This window comes from Aquarana catesbeiana, linkage group LG12 (genome assembly GCF_042186555.1).
Source record: "Aquarana catesbeiana isolate 2022-GZ linkage group LG12, ASM4218655v1, whole genome shotgun sequence".
Classification (NCBI taxonomy): Eukaryota; Metazoa; Chordata; class Amphibia; order Anura; family Ranidae; genus Aquarana; species Aquarana catesbeiana.
The window spans coordinates 182,226,020-182,251,700 of record NC_133335.1 but is presented as its reverse complement, the minus strand read 5'-3'; the positions used below and the strand labels follow the sequence as shown (position 1 = coordinate 182,251,700).

The 25,681-nt window shown below is 42.0% G+C and overlaps 1 protein-coding gene across 1 annotated transcript in view; it reads left to right on the top strand.

Annotated features, from left to right (window-relative positions):
• The window catches only part of PCIF1 (phosphorylated CTD interacting factor 1), a 91,266-nt gene that overhangs the window by 53,310 nt on the left and 12,275 nt on the right, over positions 1-25,681 (top strand). The window contains exons 7-10 of the mRNA XM_073606267.1: positions 3,891-4,038; positions 4,225-4,308; positions 5,845-5,944; positions 15,777-15,939. Of these exons, the coding sequence (XP_073462368.1) occupies positions 3,891-4,038; positions 4,225-4,308; positions 5,845-5,944; positions 15,777-15,939 (495 nt within the window). The remainder of the gene's footprint in view (positions 1-3,890; positions 4,039-4,224; positions 4,309-5,844; positions 5,945-15,776; positions 15,940-25,681) is intronic.

Sequence of the window (25,681 nt, the reverse complement as noted above, 5' to 3'; positions counted from 1 at the left end):
CGCCGGCCGCGGACCTCTAGCGGCAGCGAAAATCCGTGAAGAACCGGATTTCTCGGGACATTTACCAGGAAACAACAAATTCGGGAATGGAGTCTAAATCCTGGGAATGTCCCGGGAAATCCGGGACAGTTGGCAACTATGCATTTGACCCATTGGAAGATTTTCCCTTACCTCTTGTTCTGGGGACAGCTCAAAAATGTTGGATTCCCCCCTATATTCTTTATCAATGACAATGGTAACCAGTACAAAGAGAGGGGCAGATCTTCCCCGTCTAATCCCTTCTCTGCTCTAATGAAAACAAAAAAGTTTTGCCTAGACATACACTTTAAGAGACCCTCCGTAAATATTTTTTGTATTATTATAACACATTCAGGCTTAGGTAAAGCGCAAAGTATTAATACCAATTTTAATTGTACAGATTTTCATACAGAAATGTAATATATTATATGCTGGCCATACAAAAACAATGTCTTCCTTCAAAAAAATGTAATTTTAAGAACGTTCGTTCGATTTTCTAATCGTTAGTGGGGTCAAATCGTCGTTTTGTTTTCAACCACAGTGATGGGAAAATTTAGAAATAGAAAACTGCTCGGTCAAAGGATTTTTTAGACAGTGTTTGTGGTTTTCATTATGAAATTACATTAATTTTAAAACCGAATGTTAAAAGCAAGTGACATTTTCAAACCAAATTCTTTCATTCAGTGAATGTACAAAGATTTTTCGTATAAATATTCTTGTCTGAAAATTGATCCGTGTGGCCAGCATAAGGCTCAGTACACACCTATGCAGTTTGCTTTTGATCTGTTTCTGCAGTGCTTTTTGCTGTGATTTTGCTGCGATTCGCTTTTTTTCCTTTTTTTTTTTTTTTTATGCTTTTTTTTTGGGCAGTTTGTTGTTGGGCAGATTAAAAAATACAAATTGCTGCAAAAACGCATTACATGTTTTTCTTCAGCTTCTCCATTGTAGTCTATTGAACCAAAAAAGCTCAGTTTTGTATTGAAATAAGTCCTTGACCCTTTCCAAAAAAGCAAAGATGTTAAAGTGTCCCATAGGAAACCATGTTGAATAAACTGTAGTGCGTTTCTGCAAAAAGCACCAAAAAACACATAAGTGTGATCCAGGCCTAGTAACATAATCGGGGATAAAAAAAACTAAAATTAGGCCTTTATAGTACAAAAAAGAGCAAATAAACGCTACTGTAAGGGGTTCCTTTTAGTGACCATTTGCTCTTTTTGTAATTTAAAGGGGCTAATTTCTAGTTTTTTTTAACCCCATTATGTTACTGCCTGATTAATCAATTATGAAAATAGTATTTGAATTATTTAATAATCAATCAGTTGTTGATTAGTTGTTTTGGCCCTAGTGTTTGGGTGCATTCATGTTTTTTGGGCTCCATGCACACTAGCTTAAAAAATGCTCCTAGTAGCATCTAATGAGCATTTTTTCTGCTTCTAGAAGCAAATAGTGATAATAAAAATTATCACTGTTAATGTATGTGGGGACACTACTAGGAAGGGCAGCTTTACCCTCTGAACATTATTTTCGGATACACTCTTTATAATTATTTTACATTTGTTTTTGGATCACGTGTTAACAAACACAGAGTAGCACACCAAGTTCCAACACATATAGAAACAAACAGTGTTATCCCATGTGTCCATGCACACTACTTTAGTCTACAAGCGTTTTTGAAGCTTCCGCTTCTAGGAGCACAACATTTTTTTGGGAACGATTTGCCAGCAGAAAAAAAGTGCTTTCACACTGGGGGGCTGCGCTGGCAGGACGTTAAAAAAAAGTGCTGCAAGCAGCATCTTTTGGAGGGTGGAGGAGCGGTGTATACACCGCTCCTAAACTGCCCCTGCCCATTGGAATGAATGGGCACCGCTGCCGAAGCACCTGCAAAGCGCTTTTGCAGCGGTGCTACACGGACACATTTAACCCTTTCATCGGCCGTTAGCGGGGGTTAAAATCGCCCCGCTAGCGGCCGAATAACGGCGCTTTACCGCTAACGCTGCCCGCGGCTCAGTGTGAAAGGGGTCTAATTGTTTCTCCAAACCGTTACATTCAAGGCATGCTGTAAATGATAGCTGTTACTCTTGCTTGTTGTCACAACCGAACTATCAATGCATCAAATGGCTGGCTTCATAACTGATCACATGTGCAGAGACATGGCAACTTGAAATAAGACATCTTCAGTTTCAAAGCATAATTTGCATTCTGTTTTGGAATGGCAAGTAATACAGTACTGTATATCATTTCTGGTTATACATTTCTGAATATGCAGCTGGGAGCGCTATAGATTTGCTTGCTGGGGATTATTAGTGATTCACACCATTTTTTTATTGATTACTACTTCATGTTTGTAAATTGGTGGCAGTAAAATTAAAAATCTGTCTGTTGCTGGCTAGTGTTGATTTGATTAAAGCATGACACAGCACTATTACATATTATGTTGACATATGTAGGGATGGCCCTAGATATTATCTGGTAGTCCGATATGAGCACAGGATCTGACCACCAGAATTTTTAATAGATACTGATGTAAGTGTGCAGCCTTAAAGGAGTTGTAAAGGCTTGAGGTTTTTCACCTTAATGCATTCTATACTTGAACCTAATCGTTCCAGTGATGAGGACAAGCCCAACAGCTCCAGCTGCTGTCTCGGGTTCTCAGCCATTGGCTCCTGCTGCTGTCAATCAAATCCAGAGGGATGGGTAGCTGGGGTGCGGGGACGAGTCCTGCTGTTTGTGTCAATGGACGCAGCAACATGACTCAGCACGCTGGCAGGAGTGCCCCCCATGGAAAGTGGCTCTCCATGGGGGCACTCGATGAAGAGGAGGGGCCAGGAGCGCCGCTGGGGGACCCTAGAAAAGGAGGATTGGGGCCGCTCTGTGCAAAACCCTTGCACAGAACAGGTAAGTATGACAGGTTTGTTATTTAAAAAAAAAAAAACCTTTACTATCACTTTAAGTTATCTCAGCATGCATGCTTATGTTTGTAGAGATGAAAAAGAGAAGTGCAAACAACAGAATTCTAATAATTAGCCAGCCATATGCAACAGAGCCAATCACCATTTTCTCTGGAATTGGTTAGTTTGTGACCCAATCAAACTAAAATTGGAGAGATTGGAGCAGGGGTAGGCAACCTCAGCACCCCATCTGTGGTGAAACTACAAAGTCCCATGACACATTGCAAGACTGACCGCTACAGTCATGATGGGATTTGTAGTTTCATCACAGCTGAAATGTTGAGTTTGCCTATACCTGGATTAGAGAGTGATTATCGCACTTCTATGGGCACTTTTATATGAAAATGTCACTTCTGGTTTAAAATATTGTAAACGTGAGAGTTGAAATACTTTTTCTTCTATTAACCACTTAAGCTCTGGACCATTTGGCTGGCCAAAGACCAGAGCATTTTTTGCGATTCGGCACTGCGTCGCTTTAACTGACAATTGCGCAATCGTGCGACGTTGCTCCCAAACAAAATTGACATCCTTTTTTCCCCTACAAATAGAGCTTTCTTTTTTTTTATCTCTCCCCAGTTCGCCTTCCACCTTACTTTCTCTCTTCTTCTTTCGATTTCTCTGTATACATCCACTTGTTTCCTTACTATAGTGTTTTAATAAAACTAAAAATTGAAGGGTAGTCATACGTTCTCCTCGTGGTGACCAGTCTCCTTAGGGATTTTCCCTTCTAAAGCCTATTGAAGGTATTGTACGCATAATAGACATGTACACTCTGGAAATTGTAGTTAATTGTTTATATTCAGTTTTCATTTATTGATTGAGTTATGACTGTTCTATGCATACTGGTGTACCGCTAATTTTTTTGTAACAATGCCTTATTGTTTGGACTTGAAAAAAATGTATATATATTTAATGGTCTTCCAGGTATTGATCCACCCCGGGAATCATTTAATCGCTGGTTGTTGGAACGGAAAGTACTAGATCGAGGACCTGACCCCCTTCTTCCCAGTGCTTGTGACCCAGTGGTGTCTCCATCCATGTTCAGGGAGATTATGAATGATGTCCCCATAAGGTGATTCTTCTATTTATGTTTGAGATTCTGGTTTGCATGCAGTGTGTCCTAGGAATTTATAAAGACAGTTCTAGAACTGGACTGAATTTCTTTAGGAAATGTGTGAAATTCATGTTGTAGCAGACTTGTGAGTGTTTAGAAACATTTGACTTGTCTTTCAGAGTCCAACCTCTTATTTTCTTCCAGGTTATCACGTATTAAGCATCGGGATGAAGCAAAACGTTTGCTGTTTAAATATGCCGAGGCTGCTAAGCGACTTATTGAATCTAGGTGAGACCTTCTAAAACCTGCGTTTTAGTCCCAATGCTCCTGTGCTATAACACTAGTTCACATCATCTATGGTAAATGTTGTTTATGCATGTGTTCATGAAGGTATTTACCAAGAGGCAGCACTGACCATGGTCTAGAACAGCAGCTAGGAACTGGAAATTCACCCGTGTCAAAGTGTGTCAAAGCTTCAAGAATACATGCACTTATTCTTTTCTACTCCCTCAGAATTTTCTGTATGGGTTATGTCCAGAGCCAGATCATCCACGAGGCAACCTACAGTATGCATTTGCCGTGAACTCTGTGGATGTGCAGGGGGCCCAGCTGCAAATTTCATTTTTCTGCACTAAGCCAGGGGGATAGCACAATTGGACAAAGCTGTGCGCCTGTCTGACACTTCAAATTGGAGGATGCACTTGTAGGCAGTTGGTGTCTGGTGAAGCCAGGTCAATAGGGGCAGCTTGTCTGTGCCTAATGCAGTCCCTATCATTGTTGGCCAAAAGGATGGTGGACCAAAGCTGCTATGTTACTTAGGGCCTCGGTCTACCTTAATCTGTCTCTGATTATACATACTGTCAACACCACTGTCCTGTAATCTTCACTGTTCAGTCTGCCTGGATGAAATCCTCAGAGATGCCCCAAACAGTTCTTTTGCACTAAAGCCTTCAATGACTTCAGTAGAAAGCCTATTGCTTAACCTGACAGGCTGTGAGTGGGCTTGGGCTTCAGTAGTAAGCCTATTGCTTAACCTGACAGGCTGTGAGTGGGCTTGGTGGGCGGATGACTGGAGGCTGTAGATCTACACATGCATGTACAGATTTTCACCAGAGGGTGTGTGCAGCTGGGCAAGCTGTGCAGTGAAGATTTTGGGGCAGAGATGTTGAAGTCTTAGTGGCTTCACACTGCTATGCCGCTCTTTTCCTAAAGCGCAGCTAACCTGCAGTTATCGTGTGGATTTGCTGTGCTTTCCCCTAGACTTCTATGGTGTCCCACGGTTATGGTGCAGTTTCAGAAAGCACACCAAAGATATAGCATGCAGGAGTTTTGGTGCTTTTTCTGAAACCGCAGGACCTGGATCTGGTTAACTGTGCTTAATCAAAAGTGCAGCAGGGCAGTATGAAGCCACCTATACAAAAAATTCAGGATGATAAAAACACTAAACATTTATTCATCTTTTTTATTTTTGCTATTAGCTAATAAAGAACACTTTGTGCATCTCAAGATAGAATTAAAAACAGTTGGTGGTTTTACCATCAACAGCTAATATGTATCAATGTCCTTGTTTTTTTAGAATAGTTTATCAGTGAAAATATAATTGCAGAGATTACACATTGGAAAATCCCAAGAAAGGATACACACATAATGTCTTTATTTTGTTGCAGTATCATATAAAGCCGTAACTTCCATTACTTTTTTGGCTGAGGCAGTATCCCCATGATGACATACAAATACATTTTATAATTGTTCATATGTCTATTTCAATGATCGGTGCTTAACTTCTATATCCACATGTTGCTTAGACTCTCTTTTCTGCTGCAGGCGAGCCTCTCCAGACATTAGAAAAGTGGTGAAGTGGAACGTGGAAGACACATTCAGCTGGCTGCGGAGAGACAACCTGGCTACAAAGGAGGATTACATGGTCAGTTCCAAATTCAGTCATAGTTAACGACTGGTAATGCCAATAAGATGTGATCTATTGATGCTATTGGTAGCAAGATGGGAAAATTTCACTGGAGATATTAAGATGAAGGAAAATGTCACTAACATTCCACTCACTGCCAAGCATCTCAAAGCAGAACTACATATATGTATCTGAATTCCTAAGGTAAAAAAGTTACCTGTTGTAAAGGTGTGTAAAATATTTACAGCCCCTTATTTTACTCTTTAATCCATTCATTAATTTTTTGGATACTATTGTCTATGCTGAACTTCCAGTGCTACAGTATTAAAGCTGCAGCTGCAACACTGAAGTGAGCCTGTCATTCACCCACTCCTTCTCCTCCCCTTGTATATTCAATCCAGACAATACAAGGCACTCTGTGAATGGATGTGAGGGGTGATTGACAGGATCTCTTCACTGCAGCCTCAGCTGTCATACCTACAGCATCAGAAGTTTGGTGGCTGACAGTGGTATCTGGCAAACCTCAGCTGTCATACCCATAGTACCAGAAGTTTTTGGTTGACAGTAGTATCTGGCAAACTGATGAATGAATGGATTATAGAGTAAATAGAGACACTGTAAACATTTTACACCTGTTACACAACTCAGCAAAGGAAGTTCATTTTTGAATAAAATGGACTATGCAGTCATGGGGACCTGAGTAGGTTTAAATACACTGTGCAGTTTTTAAAAACATTTCTGTGAGAAGCATGGAAGAAAAACTCTCATTCATGTTTTGACTATGTATCAATAAAATATTTTGTTAATTTTGATGAACATTGTCTTTGGCACCGCTCTAATCCCAGCACTCTCCTATTGTTCTTCATACCAAATTTGGGGATGAGGTGCCTGAGTACCCCTAATGACGTCACATATGACAATACGATTGCCTGGACGCTACGCACACACGTTCTGCGCATGCGCGATTTGATCTTATGGACATGTACGAATTTTTTTCTTGCAAGAATATCTGTGCTTGTTTTGAACTGGAGAACGCTCTCCAGAGTTCTTTATGTAGCTGCTCAAACTTTTTATCAATAAATACTCCATAAAGAGACACTCTACATTATTCGAGTTTTTTTCTTCCTGCATATCATCACCTCTTGCTGTTTATGCTGTCTGGCTGCCATCAGATGATCGGAAGGGGGAAGTCTAAATACTCCACCAGTGGACCCTTGATTCTACTAAGCGCTGTTTGACCTTCCTGAGTAGAGGAGGTTGCAGGCTTTCTGGTAAGCCTTTTATCTTAACAAGGTGACGGGAATCACAGTGTCAAGCATTTGGTTTATGCTTCATATTGCACTTGAAGTCACTTTCATTGGATGATGGCCACATATGAACTTTTTCTGCACTTGTATTGCACTTTTAGCACTTATTGTGTAAACCTTTTTGTATGCAATTTTTGTTTGCTCTATTGGGCATTTATTGCATAGAATTGCACATTTTGATATTGTTTTGTTTTTAGGCAATAGATAGAATTTATTATTATCTAATTTCAGCACTTTGTGTGTAATTTTTGTATGCAACTTTTTGTCTGCTCCATTGCGCATTAATTGCATAGAATTGTACATTTGGTTACTGTTTTTACTCTCTTGGATTGCACATTTCAATATACTGAATTGCACATCTGCACTTTATTTAGTTATTTAGCAATTTTTGGTTTGCTTTATTATGCGTTAATCACATTGATTTGCACATTTGGTTATTGTTCCAATTTTTTTGTTTGCACATTTTAATGTACTGAATTGCACTTTATCTGACACCTGATATTCATGTACAGGTTCATTTTCTGTACTGACCTAGCGCTGCACTTTGTTATTTGCACTGATTATATTGTGACCTAGCAGTTATCGCAGGAATTCCCTGTCCAGGCTAGATGTTAGGACAAGGTAGATGTTGAGCACCCGCCCCCAGCATCACAGAAGTGAGTTCTCTGCCTAGTTTGAAAGTTGCTCATGCAGGAACACTGGGGTTGATTTACTAAAACTAGAGAGTGCAAACTCTGGTGGAGCTGTGCATTGTAGCCAATCGGCTTCTAACTTTGGCTTGTTCAGTTAAGCTTTGACAAAAAAAACCTGGATGCTGATTGGTTTCTATGCAGAGCTGCACAAGATTTTGTACTCTCCAGTTTTAATAAATCAATCTCACTGCTGCAGAAACAGCTTTTTAACTAGGGAGAGCACTGACTACTGTGATGCTGGGGTTAAGCTCTAACTAACAGGAAATGGAAATAACAAGTTTTTCTTCCATGCCTCAGGGGTGCCAGAAATGGGACTATATATATATATATATATATATATATATATATATATATATATATATATATATATATATATATATATATATATATATATATATATTTTTTTTTTTTCATTATAAGCCAAGTTTTTCAGCACATTTTTTTGTGCTGAAAATGCCCCCCTCGGCTTATACTCGAGTCAAAGTCGAGCACTTTTCTGCAGCAGGGAATGACATTTTCCGAACTGATTTTGGGGCCCCGTATCTCGGGGCCACTTGGTGCTAGGAACCCCAAATTTGGTGTGCAAATCCAGTGGAACTAGCAATACAACATTTTAAAGCTGGGGTTCCTAGCACCAAGTGGCCCCGAGATACGGGTCCCAAGGTCAGTTCGGAAAATGTCATTCTCTGCTGCAGAAAAGTGCTTGACATTTTCCGAACCGAATTTGGGGCCTCGTATCTCAGGGCCACTTGGTGCTAGGAACCCCAACTGTTGGATATGTTGTAGTGCTAGTTCCACTGGGTTTGCACACCAAATTTGGGGTTTCTAGCACCAAATGGCCCCGAGATACGGGGGCCCCAAAGTCAGTCAACTGGGTCCATCTGCAGCAATGTCATTTTGGGACCCTTTGGGTCCAGAGACCCCAAATTTTGGCTGCAGCTAGGGGGCATCTAGGAACCCTTAATTACCGAGTTTGAAGTTCAGGGGACCTATGGGTGCAAATGGCCACAGTGAGGCATGCAAATGGGCATTATTGACCCTCTTTTCCACTTACAGTAGCTGCGCATTTCTCACCCTAGGCTTATACTCGAGTCAATAAGTTTTCCCATTTTTTGTGGTAAAATTAGGTGCCTCAGCTTATATTCGGGTCGAGATATAGATAGATAGATATATATATATATATATATATATATATATATATATGCGCTCACACACACACAGTGGGGATGGAAAGTATTCAGGCCCCCTTAAATTTTTCCCTCATTGTTATATTGCAGCCATTTGCTAAAATCATTTAAGTTCCTTTTTTTTTCCTCATTAATGTACACACAGCACCCCATATTGACAGAAAAACACAGAATTGTTGACTTTTTTGCAGATTTATTAAGAAAGAAAAACTGAAATATCACATGGTCCTAAGTATTCAGACCCTTTGCTCAGTATTTAGTAGAAGCACCCTTTTGATCTAATACAGCCATGAGTCTTTTTGGGAAAGATGCAACAAGTTTTTCACACCTGGATTTGGGGATCCTCTGCCATTCCTCCTTGCAGATCCTCTCCAGTTCTGTCAGGTTGGATGGTAAACGTTGGTGGACAGCCATTTTTAGGTCTCTCCAGAGATGCTCAGTTGGGTTTAAGTCAGGGCTCTGGCTGGGCCATTCAAGAACACGGAGTTGTTGTAAAGCCACTCCTTCATTATTTTAGCTGTGTGCTTAGGGTCATTGTCTTGTTGGAAGGTAAACCTTCGGCCCAGTCTGAGGTCCTGAGCACTCTGGAGAAGGTTGTCGTCCAGGATATCCCTGTCCTTGGCCGCATTCATCTTTTCCTCGATTGCAACCAGTCGTCCTGTCCCTGCAGGTGAAAAACACCCCAACAGCATGATGCTGCCACCACCATGCTTCACTGTTGGGACTGTATTGGACAGGTGATGAGCAGTGCCTGGTTTTCTCCACACATACCACTTAGTATTAAGGCCAAAAAGTTCTATGTTGGTCTCATCAGACCAGAGAATCTTATTTCTCACCATCTTGGAGTCCTTCAGGTGTTTTTTAGCAAACTCCATGCGGGCTTTCATGTGTCTTGCACTGAGGAGAGGCTTCCGTCAGGCCACTCTGCCGTAAAGCCCCGACTGGTGGAGGGCTGCAGTGATGGTTGACTTTCTACAACTTTCTCCCATCTCCCGACTGGATCTCTGGAGCTCAGCCACAGTGATCTTTGGGTTCTTCTTTACCTCTCTCACCAAGGCTCTTCTCCCCGATAGCTCAGTTTGGCCGGACGGCCAGCGCTAGGAAGGGTTCTGGTCATCCCAAACGTCTTCCAATTAAGGATTATGGAGGCCACTGTGCTCTTAGGAAGCTTAAGTGCAGCAGAAATTTTTTTGTAACCTTGGCCAGATCTGTGCCTTGTCACAATTCTGTCTCTGAGCTCTTCAGGCAGTTCCTTTGACCTCATGAATCTCATTTGCTCTGACATGTACTGTGAGCTGTAAGGTCTTATATAGACAGGTGTGTGGCTTTCCTAATCAAGTCCAATCAGTATAATCAAACACAGCTGGACTCAAATGAAGGTGTAGAACCATCTCAAGGATGATCAGAAGAAATGGACAGCACCTGAGTTAAATATATGAGTGTCACAGCAAAGGGTCTGAATACTTAGGACCATGTGATATTTCAGTTTTTCTTTTTTAACCACTTGCTTACTGGGCACTTAAACCCCCCTCCTGCCCAGACCAATTTTCAGCTTTCTGAGCTGATGCACTTTGAATGACAATTGCGCGGTCATACAACACTGTACCCAAATGACATTTTTATAATTTTTTTCCCACAAATTGAGCTTTCTTTTGGTGGTATTTAATCACAGCTGGGATTTTTTTTTTGTTAAACAAACAAAAAAAGATGGAAAATTTTGAAAAAAAAAAAATCATGATTCATAGTTTGTTATAAAATTTTGAAAACAGGTCATTTTTCTCCTTCATTGATATGCGCTGATGATGTGGCACTGGTGGGCACTGATAGGCGGCACTGATAGGCACAGATAAAGCGGCACTGATGGGGACAGATAAGGCGGCACTGATGGGTGGCATGGATGAGTGGCACTGATAGGTACCACTGATGGGAGGCACTGATGGGTGGCACTGATGGGCGGCACTGGTGGGTGACACTGATGAGCACTGATAGGTGGCGCTGGTGGGCACTGGTAGGAGGCACTGCTGCCTATTGTTAGGTGTCACTGGCAGGGGCCACAGGTGGGCACTGATTATCGCCGTGAGAGGGACTGATGTCCCTCTCACGGCTGCCGGTGATCGGCTTTTTTTTCTCTCCTCACGCTGTCAGCGTGAGGAGAAAAAATAGCCGATTACAGGCTCTGTTGACATCACATGATCAGCTGTCATTGGCTGACAGCTGATCACGTGGTAAGGGGTCGGGATCGACCCCATACTCCGATCTGTGATCAGGCGAGTCTCGCGGGGGTAGTGCGCAGGCCGCTCGTGCACGGGACGACGTCAATAGACGTCTTCCCGGCAAAGCAGGTCCACGCTGTAGCCGTCATTCAGCTATAGTGCAAGTCTCTAGTGGTTAATAAATCTGCAAAAATGTCAGCAATTCTGTGTTTTGCTGTTAATATGGGGTGCTGTGTGTACATTAATGAGGAAAAAAAATGAAAATGATTTTAGCAAATGGCTACAATATAACAGAGTGAAAAATTTAAGGGGGTCTGAATACTTTCTGTCCCCACTGTGTATATATATAATATTTCAATTCTGTTAGGCAATGTTTGAAAAATATTGCAGTGAATTTTAATATACTAGGGCCCCTTGACTGCTAGTCAATCTTATTCAAAAGGTGAATTTAGCCTATAAGAATTTGAATACATTTTGGTGGCTGGAGTTCTGCTTTAAATGTTATAATCTATCTGATGAATTCACACATTATCTATCTTCTTTCTAGTACCTCTTGTTTCAAAGCTCCCCCTGTAGATGTGATCCACACATCAAACCCTCAAACCAGTGATCTGCAAACGCACATGAACTCAATTGTCATCCCAGTCTTAGTCCACAGGGTTCCATATTGAGTTGGCCCACATTTTGCAGCTATAACCGCTTCATCTCTTCTGGGAAGGCTATCCACAAAGTTTAGGAGTGTGTCTGTGGGAATGTTTGACCATTCTTCCAGAAACGCATTTGGGAGGTCAGGCACTGATGTTGGACGAGAATTCCACTCTAATTCATCCCATAGGTGTTCAGTCGAGTTGAGGTCAGGACTCTGTGCAGGCCAGTCAAGTTTCTAAACCCCAAACTCTCTCATCCATGTCTTCATGGACGTTGCTTTGTGCACTGGTGTGCAGTCATGTTGGAACAGGAAGGGATCATCCCCAACTGTTCCCACAAAAATGGGAGCATGAAATTCTCCAAAATGTCTTGGTAAGCTGACACCTTAAGAGTTCCCTTCACTGGAACTAAGGGGCCAAGTCCAACCCCTGAAAAAAAACAACCCCACACCATAATCCCCCCACCACCAAATGATTTGCTAAAGTGCACAAAGCAAGGTCCATAAACACATGGATGAGCGAGTTTGGGGTGGAGAAACTTGACTGGCCTGCAAAGAGTCCCGACCTCAACCCAATAGAATGCTTTTGGGATGAATGAGAGTGGAGACTGGGAGCCAGGCCTTCTCATCCACATCGGTGCCTGACCTCACAAATGCGCTTCTGGAAGAATAGTCAAACATTCCAATAGACACTCCTAAACCTTGTGGACAGCTTTCCCAGAAGAGTTGAAGCTGTTATAGCCGCAAAGGGTGGTCCAACTCAATATTGAACCCTACGGACTAAGACTGGGATACCATTAAAGTGTATGTGTGTCCCAATACTTTTGACAATATAGTGTGTGTGTGTGTGTGTGTGTGTGTGTGTGTGTGTGTGTGTGTGTGTGTGTGTATTTACACTCTGTAAATCTTCTGTAAAACGTCCTCCTTTACAAATTGTAACCGCCGTGATCAATATGCGCAAATAACGCCACGACTCTCCTAGTGCTCAGTGAAAGTCCCTTTGGTCACTCACTAACCTTTTGACCTGGACCTTTGCTAATATACATCGGCTAAGACAGGCACACTTATAATACCATGCATAGGAGATTTCATGATGTTCTTGATTGGCTGTCACCCATACACAATCAGGCAGAGTAAAGTGGAAATCACATAAGGCTGGGTTCACATATGAGCACGCAGCGGCTCACAGCTGAATTCGGACCTGAAACGGACCAAAAAAGGCACAGGGCTCCTGTGCAAGTCGCACCGGAGCCGCTGTGGGGATATGTGAACCGGCTCTATAGAAAGCCAGTCACAATCTCCTGCTGTGCGAATTGGATGCGAGGAAACCCACATCCAATTCGCACTAGTGTGAACCCAGCCTTAAGTAGTACAATAGAATAAAGTGGAAACTGCATATAGCGTAAAATCAATAAAACCAATTTAATAAGATACTGTCTGTCTTTCCACTTCACTGCAACTTCCGAGACTGTGTCATCCAGTCTCCACCTTACATGTTACGTTAGACTTCCTCACAGGCATGAAGATGTGAGATACAATGGGGACGGAAAGTATTCAGACCCCCTTAAATTTTTCACTCATTAATGTACACACAGCACCCCATATTGACAGAAAAACACAAATTGTTGACATTTTTGCAGAAAAAACTGAAACATCACATGGTCCTAAGTATTCAGACCCTTTGCTGTGACACTCATATATTTAACTCAGGTGCTGTCCATTTCTTCTGATCATCCTTGACATGGTTTTACACCTTCATTTGAGTCCAGCTGTGTTTGATTATACTGATTGGACTTGATTAGGAAAACCACACACCTGTCTATATAAGACCTTACAGCTCACAGTGCATGTCAGAGCAAATGAATCATGAGGTCAAAGGAACTGCCTGAAGAGCTCAGAGACAGAAGTGTGGCAAGGCACAGATCTGGCCAAGGTTACAAAAAAAAATTCTGCTGCACTTAAGGTTCCTAAGAGCACAGTGGCCTCCATAATCCTTAAATGGAAGACGTTTGGGACGACCAGAAACCTTCCTAGAGCTGGCCGTCCGGCCAAACTGAGCTATCGGGGGAGAAGAGCCTTGGTGAGAGGTAAAGAAGAACCCAAAGATCACTGTGGCTGAGCTCCAGAGATGCAGTCGGGAGAAAGTTGTAGAAAGTCAACCATCACTGCAGCCCTCCACCAGTCGGGGCTTTATGGCAGAGTGGCCCGACGGAAGCTTCTCCTCAGTGCAAGACACTTGAAAGCCCGCATGGAGTTTGCTAAAAAAAAACACCTGAAGAACTCCAAGATGGTGAGAAATAAGATTCTCTGGTCTGATGAGACCAAGATAGAACTTTTTGGACTTAATTCTATGCGGTATGTGTGTAGAAAACCAGGCACTGCTCATCAGCTGTCCAATACAGTTCCAACAGTGAAGCATGGTGGTGGCAGCATCATGCTGTTGGGGTGTTTTTCACCTGCAGGGACAGGACGACTGGTTGCAATCGAGGGAAAGATGAATGCGGCCAAGTACAGGAATATCCTGGACGAAAACCTTCTCCAGAGTGCTCAGGACCTCAGACTGGTCTGAAGGTTTACCTTCCAACAAGACAATGACCCTAAGCACACAGCTAAAATAACGAAGGAGTGGCTTCACAACAACTCTGTGACTGTTCTTGAATGTCCCAGCCAGAGCCCTGACTTAAACCCAATTGAGCATCTCTGGAGAGACCTAAAAATGGCTGTCCACCAACTTTTACCATCCAACCTGACAGAACTGGAGAGGATCTGCAAGGAGGAATGGCAGAGGATCCCCAAATCCAGGTGTGGAAAACTTATTGCATTTTTTCCCAAAAAGACTCATGGCTGTTGTAGATCAAAAGGGTGCTTCTACTAAATACTGAGCAAAGGGTCTGAATACTTAGGACCATGTGATATTTCAGTTTTTCTTTTTTAATAAATCTGCAAAAATGTCAACAATTCTGTGTTTTTCTGTCAATATGGGGTGCTGTGTGTACATTAATGAGGAAAAAAATGAACTTAAATGATTTTAACAAATGGCTGCAATATAACAAAGAGCGAAAAATTTAAGGGGGACTGAATACTTTCCGTCCCCACTGTACACCTTGCCATTTATCTCATATATCCCAATTATATTAACATGCAACATGATACATGTTACTATGATTACGATATAATCAGATAAATAGCAAATTTATATTGTATGTATTTCGAGTCTAAAAGCCCCTGAGGAAGACTTAACAGATGTGACATGGCAGAGACTGGATGATGTAATCCCCGAAAATGTAGTGGAGTGGAGATTGGTCTGATTGCGTATGGGTGACATTCAATTGAGAACATCAGGACATCTCCTTTGTATGGAATCATAAGCGTGCCTGACCTAGCTGATGTATATTATTATAGGTCCAGGCAAAAAGGTGAGTGAGTGAGTGAGTGACAAAGGAGGCTTTCGGTGAGTACTTTGAATATCGTGGAGATATTTATGCATATTTATTTATGGTGATTTCAAATTGTAAAGAAGAAACTTTCACTGAAAATTTACAGAGTGGATTCTGCACTATTCATATATTATTTGTTTACCCATTTGTGTTAAAATATTAGTACTGGCAGCTAGTGCTGTTCACGTAGGTGATAGGGCTAGTGTGAGAGGATTTCGGCTAGAGAGATTTTTTTCTAAATCTCTCCTTACTAAACTTTCATCTACATTCTACTCTACCACCGTTGATTTTTAATCCTTTTACATTTTGCATAGTATTGCATCATAAAAACCTGCTTTATTGTCAATTAATTATCTGCTCTGTTTCAGGACCGCTTGGAGCACCTACGAAGGGAATGTGGCCCGCACATGGCAGCTGTGGCACGAGACTCAGTAGAAGGCATATGTAGCAAAATCTACCACTTCTCTCAGGATTATGTGAAGAGGATTCATGAGAAGCACTTGACATTGCTACGTGAAGCCAATATACCAGGTAATATGTTTACTCTTTAACACCTTGGAAATATAAGGTTGCAAATTGCTATGCCTTGGGCTATTGGCTGGAGTTGGCCTTATATTAAAGTAGAGTTCCACCCAAAAATGGAACTTCCGCTTTAAGTGAAGGTGACCTCCTGAAATGCCACGTTTGGTATGTCATTTTTTTGGGGGGGCAGCAATACCCTCTTTTTAGGGGCATCCAGCTCCCACTTCCTCCCTTGGCTCCGCAGCACTGGAAGGAAGATCACCTCTCCCCCCTCCCTCCGTGCAATCTTCTGGGACACTTCACAGGTCCCAGAAGATTGCCCAGTCAATCACAGCGCACAGCTCGCGCATGCGCAGTGCATGCCTGGCTGTGAAGCCACAGCCGGGCACCCACAGTCACAATGCCAGCGCAGAGGAGAGAAGGGGAAGAGAAGCGAGGCTTCGTTCGTCCGCATCGCTGGACCGTAGGACAGGTTAGTGTAACTGCTGACTTTTATATGGGTGGAACTCCAATTTAAGAAAGAAGTACCACTAATGTAGCATTGTGCTGGATTTAGTAAGTTAAAAGAGTAAATCACATGTATAGTGCTCTTTCTTTTTTTCAATTTAACCGGTTGCAGACCAGCCGCCACAGTTTTACTGCAGCAGGTTGGCTCCGCTGCACGAAATCACGTTATTGTACGTGATCTCGCGAGGTCCAGATAGTAGGCACGCGCGCCCGCCGCGAGCTCCATGAGTCCCACCACGGGTCTCGCGGATTTGATGTCCACAGGCATACCCGCGATCGTCTTATGGAGAGGAAGAATGGGGAAATGCTGATGTAAACAAGCATTTCCCCGTTCTGCCTAGTGACAGGACACTGATCACCGCTCCCTGTAATCGGGAGCGGTGATCAGTGTCGTGTCACACATAGCCCCCCACAGTTAGAATCACTCCCTAGGACACACTTAACCCCTGCAGCGCCCCCTCCTGGTTAACCCCTTTACTGCCAGTCACATTTACACAGTAATCAGTGCATTTTTAATCGCACTGATCGCTGTATAAATGTGAATGGTCCCAAAATAGCGCCAAAAGTGTCCAATGTGTCCGCCATAATGTCGCAGTCATGATAAAAATCGATGGTCGCCTCCATTACTAGTAAAAAAAAAAGAATAATAAAAATGCCATAAATCTATCCCCTATTTTGTAGACGCTATAACTTTTGCACAAAAGTTATCAAAATACGCTTATTGCGATTTTTTTTTTTTTTTTTTTTTTTTACCAAAAATATGTAGAAGAATACGTATTCTAACTGAAGGAGGAGGGGACTGACTAGAGGAAGTGACGGATCATGGTTCCTAGCTAATAGGAACACACGATCTGTCAGTAAAAATGGAAATTCAGTCAGCGCAAAAAACTATATCCTAACTGTGAAATACAAGTAGCTGAACACTGAAGGCAAACATATAAGACCTTAAAGAATACAAAGAAAATAAGCAGTGCAGCACTATAAATGCAACCAGAAGACTCAAATATTGCTCATAGCATAAATATAGTAAAGTCCCCTTTAAATTGAAAAAAGTGGAAATAGACGGGTTGACAGAAAAGAAGTCTCCGCTGCGGTGGTCTGGGTGCTCACAACAGTTCATATAGTGCAACACAATCCATGATTCCACCACCAGTTAGCCAAACCGCTCACCTCAGCAAATGGACGCCTGAACTAACAGACGGGTCAATAAGGCGTTTACCACTCTGTGGACATGGATGGAAACTTGCATGGGTAGACAGTCACACGACTTTAGGAGACCGCACTCAGTTGTTCTCAATTGGTGGCCATAATAACATGAAATATAAATAAATATATATATAGTGCACACTGTGTGGCTAAAATAACCTAATTTATTGTACGTCAGGTACTCACATAAAAAGCACTACAACCCTAGTGCTGGGATAAAAGGTGTATAATGACATCATGAAATAACATCAATAGAGAAGGTGGCTGCAGTGATGTCCTAGGGAACTCCCACCCGCGTATCGTCCAGACCAGGACTTCCTCAGTAATAGAGTCCCGGACATAAAATCTATATATATAGTGAGCCCCATATCACATTCACCTGTGTAATGAAAGCTCCTACGGACGCCGTCCAATCAACACGGACCGCTACGAGGTCAGGGGAATTACTTCCTGCTAATGTACATAGGTAGCTATAGCGACCGTGGCGTCATCGACGGCATGACGCCCGGTCACGTGACACTACGTTCAGGGAGATAATTACTATTCGCATTGTAAGCTAATACCAAGGCATATGCACATTATTAACTCTAAAACGGCTTGAATCAGAAGACCACCAGCCAGTCCACTGACTAGGAGGTAATGTACAGAACAAAGTAGATAATGGCCACAAGGGAAAAGAGGGATATATAAATAAAAATGAAATTTAAAATGTAAGATCATGGTTATAAAATTAAAATATAAAAATTATGATATAATGATTAAACTCCTCACATAATTTGTAAGAAACGACATCACCGCAGCCACCCTTTAACAACACTACAAATATATAATCACCAATCAGTCACATAACATATATTCCCAGTCTGAGTGAGTAAAAAGAGCATAAACTGTACAGAGATCCTTAGGATCACAAAAAAGAAAAACTAATATTTAACGATCCGAAATGAAACCATTTAAATCAAATTCGATATTGAGCCCCATGGGTACCCCCACTCAGGTCTCATAGACCCAAAAAGACTCTTGACGGCTCAACTGTCGAATGTAATTCCCCCCCCCTCCAATGAGGGGTCACTTTCTCAACCCCCCAAAATTTTAGTTTCGCGGGGCTACGGACATGAAACAATCTGAAATGCTTGGAAACATTATGTGACCAAACCTTTTTTAATATTTGTCACATGTTCTCCAATTCTTATATGCAGAGGTCTAGATGTTCTCCCTATATATTGGAGGCCACGTTCGCACTCCATCGTGAATACTACCCCTGATGTAGAACATGTGATAAAATCTTTGATTTGATAAACTTTCTTGGTTGCCGTGGCGACACACTCTCTTTGCGTTTTTTGACATTACCCATAGCCTGTTTGCATGGTGGACAATGCCCACAGGCATAAAATCCTGTCAATACATTAAATATCCTATTCTCGAACAAAATTGGTGGATCAATAACCCCAGGGGCCATTTTATCTCTCAAAGATGGAGCCTTCTTGTAAACAAACTGGGGAAATTCAGAAAGAGCTGGACCCAGTACCATATCCTGTTTGAGAATAGGCCAATGTTTACGAACAATCCTTTCGAATTGTTTGTATTGAACATTGAAATCCAGGACCTGGTCAGAACAGAACAGGGAAGTGTGTGTTTACACACACTCGTCCCTGTTCTGTGTCTCCACTCTCCTGGTCATGATCGCTTGTGGATGGCGGTCATAGCTCCCGTCGGCCACGAGCATCGGCAACCGTGCTCTGCAGCGCGCGCGCCTGCTATCTGGACCCTGTGGGACCACGTACAGTAACGTGGTTTCGCGCAGGGGAGCCAACCAGTAAAACTGCGGCGGCTGGTCCAGAAGCGGTTAAAAGGTTTTGTGGCCCTTTCCACCATATTTATTTATTAATTACAGGTACTTATGCAGCGCCATCAATTTGTGCAGCGCTTTACATAAAATATATATTAGGGCTGGGGAAAAAATCGATTTGAATCTTGAATCGAGTCTTTTTTTTTTTTTTGGACACCGCGCCAGTCCTGAGAAGCTGCAGGCAGGAGTTTTTAGGTGGGGCTGCTTCTTTGGCCTAGTCCTCGAGGCCGGACGCCGCGGACTAGGCCAAATCCATGGCCTCGCCTAAAAACTCCTGCCCGCAGCTCCTCAGGACCGGCGCGGTGTCCAAAAAAAAAAACTCTATTTGAATCGTGTGTGTGTGTGTGTGTGTGTGTATGTGTGTATATATATATATATATATATATATATATATATATATATATATATATATATATATATATATATATATATATATATATATATATATATATATATATATGCGTTTATAGTACATTTACATCACTCCCTGCCTTCGAACAGCGTACAATCTAAGGTCCCTCTAACTGACAATCATGCATACACATGCTAGGGCCAATTTAGACAGGAGCCAATTAATCTACCAACATGTCTTTGGAGTGTGGGAGGAAATTGGAGTACCCCGCAGGCACAGGTAGAACTCTGTGTAGGTAGTGCCGTGGTTGGGATTTGAACTGACATCTCTAGTGTTGCCAGGCGGAAGTGCTACCCACTTAGCCACTGTGCTGCCCATGATACTTTTCTAGTATTCTTATGGCACTGCTCAGGCAGTTCTTATTGTAAAAACTGAGCTTATCAAAGTCTGTCTCCCATATTCTTTGCAGACTATGGGGTTGATTTACTAAAACTGGAGAGTGCGAAATCTGGTGCAGCTATGCAATGGTAGCCATTTAGCTTCTAACTTCAGCTTGTTCAGTTAACCCTGGTGGGTTTTACTTCCCCTTAATTTCCCTGCAAAGGTAAAGCATAATGGGCCACTATGCATCGTAGCCCATTATGTGTCACTTACCTGAAACCGAAGCCTGTGATGTCTCCGCTGTCCACACTAGCAGCGAGCGTCCATCTTCACCCCTCTGCCTTCCAGGGCCGCGAACTCCGGCTCTGTGACTGGACGGAGTCACATGACGTCCGTCACGGAATGACCCCTAATAGAAACGGTACGATCTGCCCTTTCTAAAGTGCGTGTGCGCCATAGACATCGGTGCACGGCTTTTTGTAAATATCTCCTAAACTGTGAATTTCCAGGACCTACAGGTAAGTCTTAATTTTGGCTTACCTGTAAGTAAAAGTGGTTGTGCAGGGTGTGCAACCACTTTAAGCTTTGACAAAACAAAAACCTGGAAGCTGATTGGTTTGTATACACAACTGCAACAGATTTTACACTCTCCAGTTTTAGTGAAGCAACTCCTATGTCTGTGAAGTTGTTCATTTATCCAGGTCATGGTCAAGTTGGTAGTAGTTAGTCACATCCAACTGGACTTGTTCTGTACAAATAAAGACGTTTTCCTGCTGGCCAGTAACTCTTATCAGTCACCTGAAGCCATTTTTCCATGGAATGTGTCAAGGCAGTTGTTGAAGGTCTAAGGACATTATGGGAGAGGTGAAAGTTTGTAAACATGCCCTATTCTAATTACATAATCCAGTCTTCATGATGGACAGGTAGAAGACAGATCACATTGAAGGCCCCCTACCTCTGTTAAGTGATGGTTATTGCATTTTGACGTTGATGGCCTGTTTTCACGCCTCATGTGAATGTTTTTCTCTCTGTCCAAAATGTACTACCCCACTGTCCTCAAAAAAAAAAAAGTCCCTAATCCTTAAAGTGGATGTAAACCCAATTCATGAACTTTGAGCTGGGCGCATCTATCTGCAGTGTTTTGTTATCTCTCTTTAAAGAGCTAAGTCCCATAAGAAGAAGACAGCAGATATGGATGTAAAACCTATGTAGGGAGATTTGTTTCATCCCTGTGTATAATCTGAGGCCATTCACTTCACTGGGTGTATGGAGGGTTTACATCCACTTTAAGATGTAGGGAAACTGACTTGTGTTTACTCTGTTACGTTGGGTCATTTTGGGTTGTTTTCCTCAGTGTACAGGTCTTCGTATTACACCGCACTGCATATACAATGTTATGTGTGTTTAGGTGTTGGGTCTTTTGAATGTACAAGATTCTGTTTTCAAGTGTATTGCTGAGCTTGAAAAAAAAAAAACATAGAGATGCAATGTCTCTGCCTGACGATCCGCTAGTGTCAGCAGACATTGAGTGCCCGGCAACTGCAGATCAGCTTCTGCTGTGAATAATCACAGGAGAAGCGGCGCAATGCACCCCCTGCAGACGGAAGTGCAGGATCACATGTATATATACGTGATCCGGCGGTATAGGACAGTCAGCAAGTGGTTAAAAATCCTTCAGAGTTTTTGTAATCTCCAGCCATATCCAGGTGAGTACAGTATATTATATGTAGACACATATGTAGAGAAGTTCTGTTTTTGTCAACACATATATATGTTATTTCCTTATTTCTCAGTAGGCACTATCCCTTTATATAGCAATAGAACAAAAACACTCCCCTTTTTAAGTGCCAGACGATGTACGGAGACCATGGATGGGACTTTATGCGCGCCACTGAGAAATCACACAAAAATAATAAAATAATCAATTTTTATTCCATAAAGATAAAAACAGTAAAGTGCAAACACCATTAAAGAGGAAATGCAGTCTTCTCACATATTTTGTAATAAAAATATCTTTGCCATTCTGAAGCTTCCCTCCAACCACTTTGCATATATATTATTTAAACTCAAAAAGCAAAAAGGAGAGACTTTGGACTTTTTAGGCACGACTACAAAAATATCTATTACAACGTTATTTTATTGAAAAATACATACAAAAAGGACATTGATTAAAAACCACAAGTTATATATATATATATATATATATATATATATATATATATATATATATATATATATATATATATATATATATATATATAATAAAGCGATAGCTATACAACACTATCTAAATGCACAGTTCTTCGGACATAAGGATGAACATCCCAAATAGCAACCGGTCCGAGAAGATGGCTGGATAGCAGATCCGCAATCGATTAGTTCATGTCATGTAGATATTCAATGCTCAACATGTTTCACGTGTCTTCACGCTTCTTCAAGAGCGGAAAAATATATTGTGGCTATCAAGATACATAACATAACATAACATATAAATATAATTAGTATATAAAACCCTAGAAACCGGCATCTAGAACGATGCCGCATATTACAGAATCAAACAATTCCATGCTGGTTAAAACAGTGCGGTGTAGCGTAGAGACACAAACCAAAGAAGTGATGAAAGGCTACCATGGGGGCGTACACAACATAGTACTGTATGGTAACTAAAGAATGTAACAAAGCAGGAAAGCTTCATAAAATATCATTTTAGACACCCAATATACCACAGGAGAGAAAGAGAGGAAAAGAAAGGGGGGAGGGGGGAAAACGGGGGGGGGGGAATTGGAACGGGAAAAAGGGGGAATAGAAGGGGGGGGAGGAAAGAAGAGGGAGGGGGGGGGCAAAAGGAGGGAGGGGGGAAGGAAAAGGGGGAGGAGAAGGGGAATATGGGGGGGGGGGACAGAAGGAGGGAATATGTATATAAAGTACTCACAACGTAAATGTATCTAAAATCATGAAAAATAAGCCCACAGGTCAGGAAGAACCGGGGGGCCGGCAGTGTAGTATAGCAGCACACGTCGGGATAGGTATAGGCTGGTACTATGTCCTACGGGGAGACCTTCCTAGAAAGAAAACAACTAACTTAAAAAACGGTGATCTACAGGTCTTGGATGTTAGTGAAGTTCACACAACCATAACAAAAATCACTCACCAGCAGCTCAGAATACAGGGTATTCTTGCCTGTCAGTCTCATGTATGTATATATAAATATAGCAGGAGAACTCGGGTGGTCAGAGGTAGTTAGATGGGTGCCAAAGCCACAGTGTCTCAAAAGGTAGTTTAATGTTGCTTACACCTAGGATGCAAAGGGGAGCAGGGAGAGGAATAAGCTACAGAAGTGTTGGCCTAAAGAAGATGTATATACCAGTAGTTAATCTATTGTAGTCGCTGCTTCTATAAGAATGGGGATACCTGAATTCGATAGAAGTTAGCCTCCGACGTGTGGTGCCTTCCTTTCGCTGGAACGGGTTGTACACCATAACAGGACGCCGTCCTATTTGTGTGTACGTCCCGTCCGTAGTCATCCGGACCGGCCGAATGCTCACAGTGCGCATGCGCGCTACCTGACTCGGAGCGCCGTCAGCAACAACGACGGCGCATCCGACATAAGGAGCGTCGCACGCCACCCAGAGCAACAACACCCGGCATGGGGGAATGGAGGATCCATCCATGCCAGCTGATGTAAGCTTCACATCAGCGAGTGCTGGTGTGACGCTGGGCGGCCGCATGGCAACCAAGAAGAAAAAAAGCATCAATTTTGAAAAAAAGCTATTTTTTACTTTTTGCGATAATAAATATCCCCCAAAAATATATTAAAAAACCAAATTTTTTCCTCAGTTTAGGACGATATGTATTCTTCTACATATTTTTGGTAAAAAAATCGCAATAAGCGTATATTGATTGAATTGCGCAAAAGTTATAGCATCTACAAAATAGGGGATAGTTTTATACCATTTTTATTATTTTATTTTTTTTATTAGTAATGGCGGCGATCTGCGATTTTATCGTGACTGTGACATTATGGCGGCGGACACATCGGACACTTTTGACACTATTTTGGGACCATTGTCATTAATATAACAGCGATCAGTGCTATAAAAATGCACTGATTACTGTGTAAATGACACTGGCAGGGAAGGGGTTAAACACTAGGGGGCGATCAAGGGGTTAAGTGTGTCCTAGGGAGTGATTCTAACTGGGGGGGGTGGGCTACCACTGACATGACAGCGATCACTGCTCACGATGACAGGGAGCAGTAGATCCCTGTCATGTTACTAGGCAGAACAGGGAAATGCCTTGTTTTGCATCTCCCCATTCTGCGGCTCCGTGACACGATCGTGGTACACCGGTGGACATCGAGGCCGTGGACCCGCTGGGCATGGTCACGCTGTACGCGGCGGGCGCCCGCTAGCCCTGCCAGTTACAGGGGACGCACAGGTACGCCCATTTGCCCACCGCTGCCATTGTGCCGACGTATATTGGCGTGCAGCGGTCGGCAAGTGGTTAAAGCGTATTTGTGGTCAAAATTTAAAATCATATATTCATTTCCACATTGTATTTCAATCTCTTTCTGTTTTTTTTCTGGTCTACTCCTATTAATGTGAATCATCTTGAACTTTGTAAATTTGAGCAGGCGCCGCTGTGTCACAGATTTCACAGAGCCTGCCTTTCTGAACTACAGAGGTGCTGAGAGAAGGAGTTTTAGGAGGCAGAGTCGGTGCCGGAATAACTGCTTGCAGGCAGCATAGTACTATGGGATATGTAGTCCTTAGAAATTGAAATGAACAGCAGAGGAGAAGCTGCAAAGCATACAGGGAATCCAGGAAGTTGTGGAAAGAGATGATCAATATGGCAGTTAGCAATTATAACATGAGGATATTTTTCAAATGAGCTAAAATAAAAAATAACTATTGTTTGTATTACTATGTTGATGTAATAAAAAAAGTTTATGCTGTGACCTGCAAACTTTAACTTTTTGAAATACAGAACTATTCTTAAACACCAAATCGGGTAAAGGTAAGGTGGGGTGGGACTTTGTGTGTATCTCTGTAGGGTTTGAATAAAAATATATACCACAAATGTAAAATATGTATTCAAACTTTATTTTTCATCTATTAATTAAGAACATGTTACAGTTGTAGAGATACAGTTACTGTTATTTTGGTCCCGGGCGTGCTGATCCTGGTGCTATGGATCAAATATATGGCCTACGCATTTCGCGGGAAACCCCGCTTCGTCAGGGCCTTAGAATAGCACGAATACAATAAAAGTATTATAGTAACTTAAAAATACAATATTGACAGAGCTATAAAACAATATTAACAAATATTGACATATATTAATTTTCTGAAACAGTGTATGTTGGTAGGGCATTCTCAGTTGCCCAAATAGTGTTCTAATGGGAATAGTATAGCATAAAACTTTTTGACAGAACAGGATTGCATACAGTTTATTTG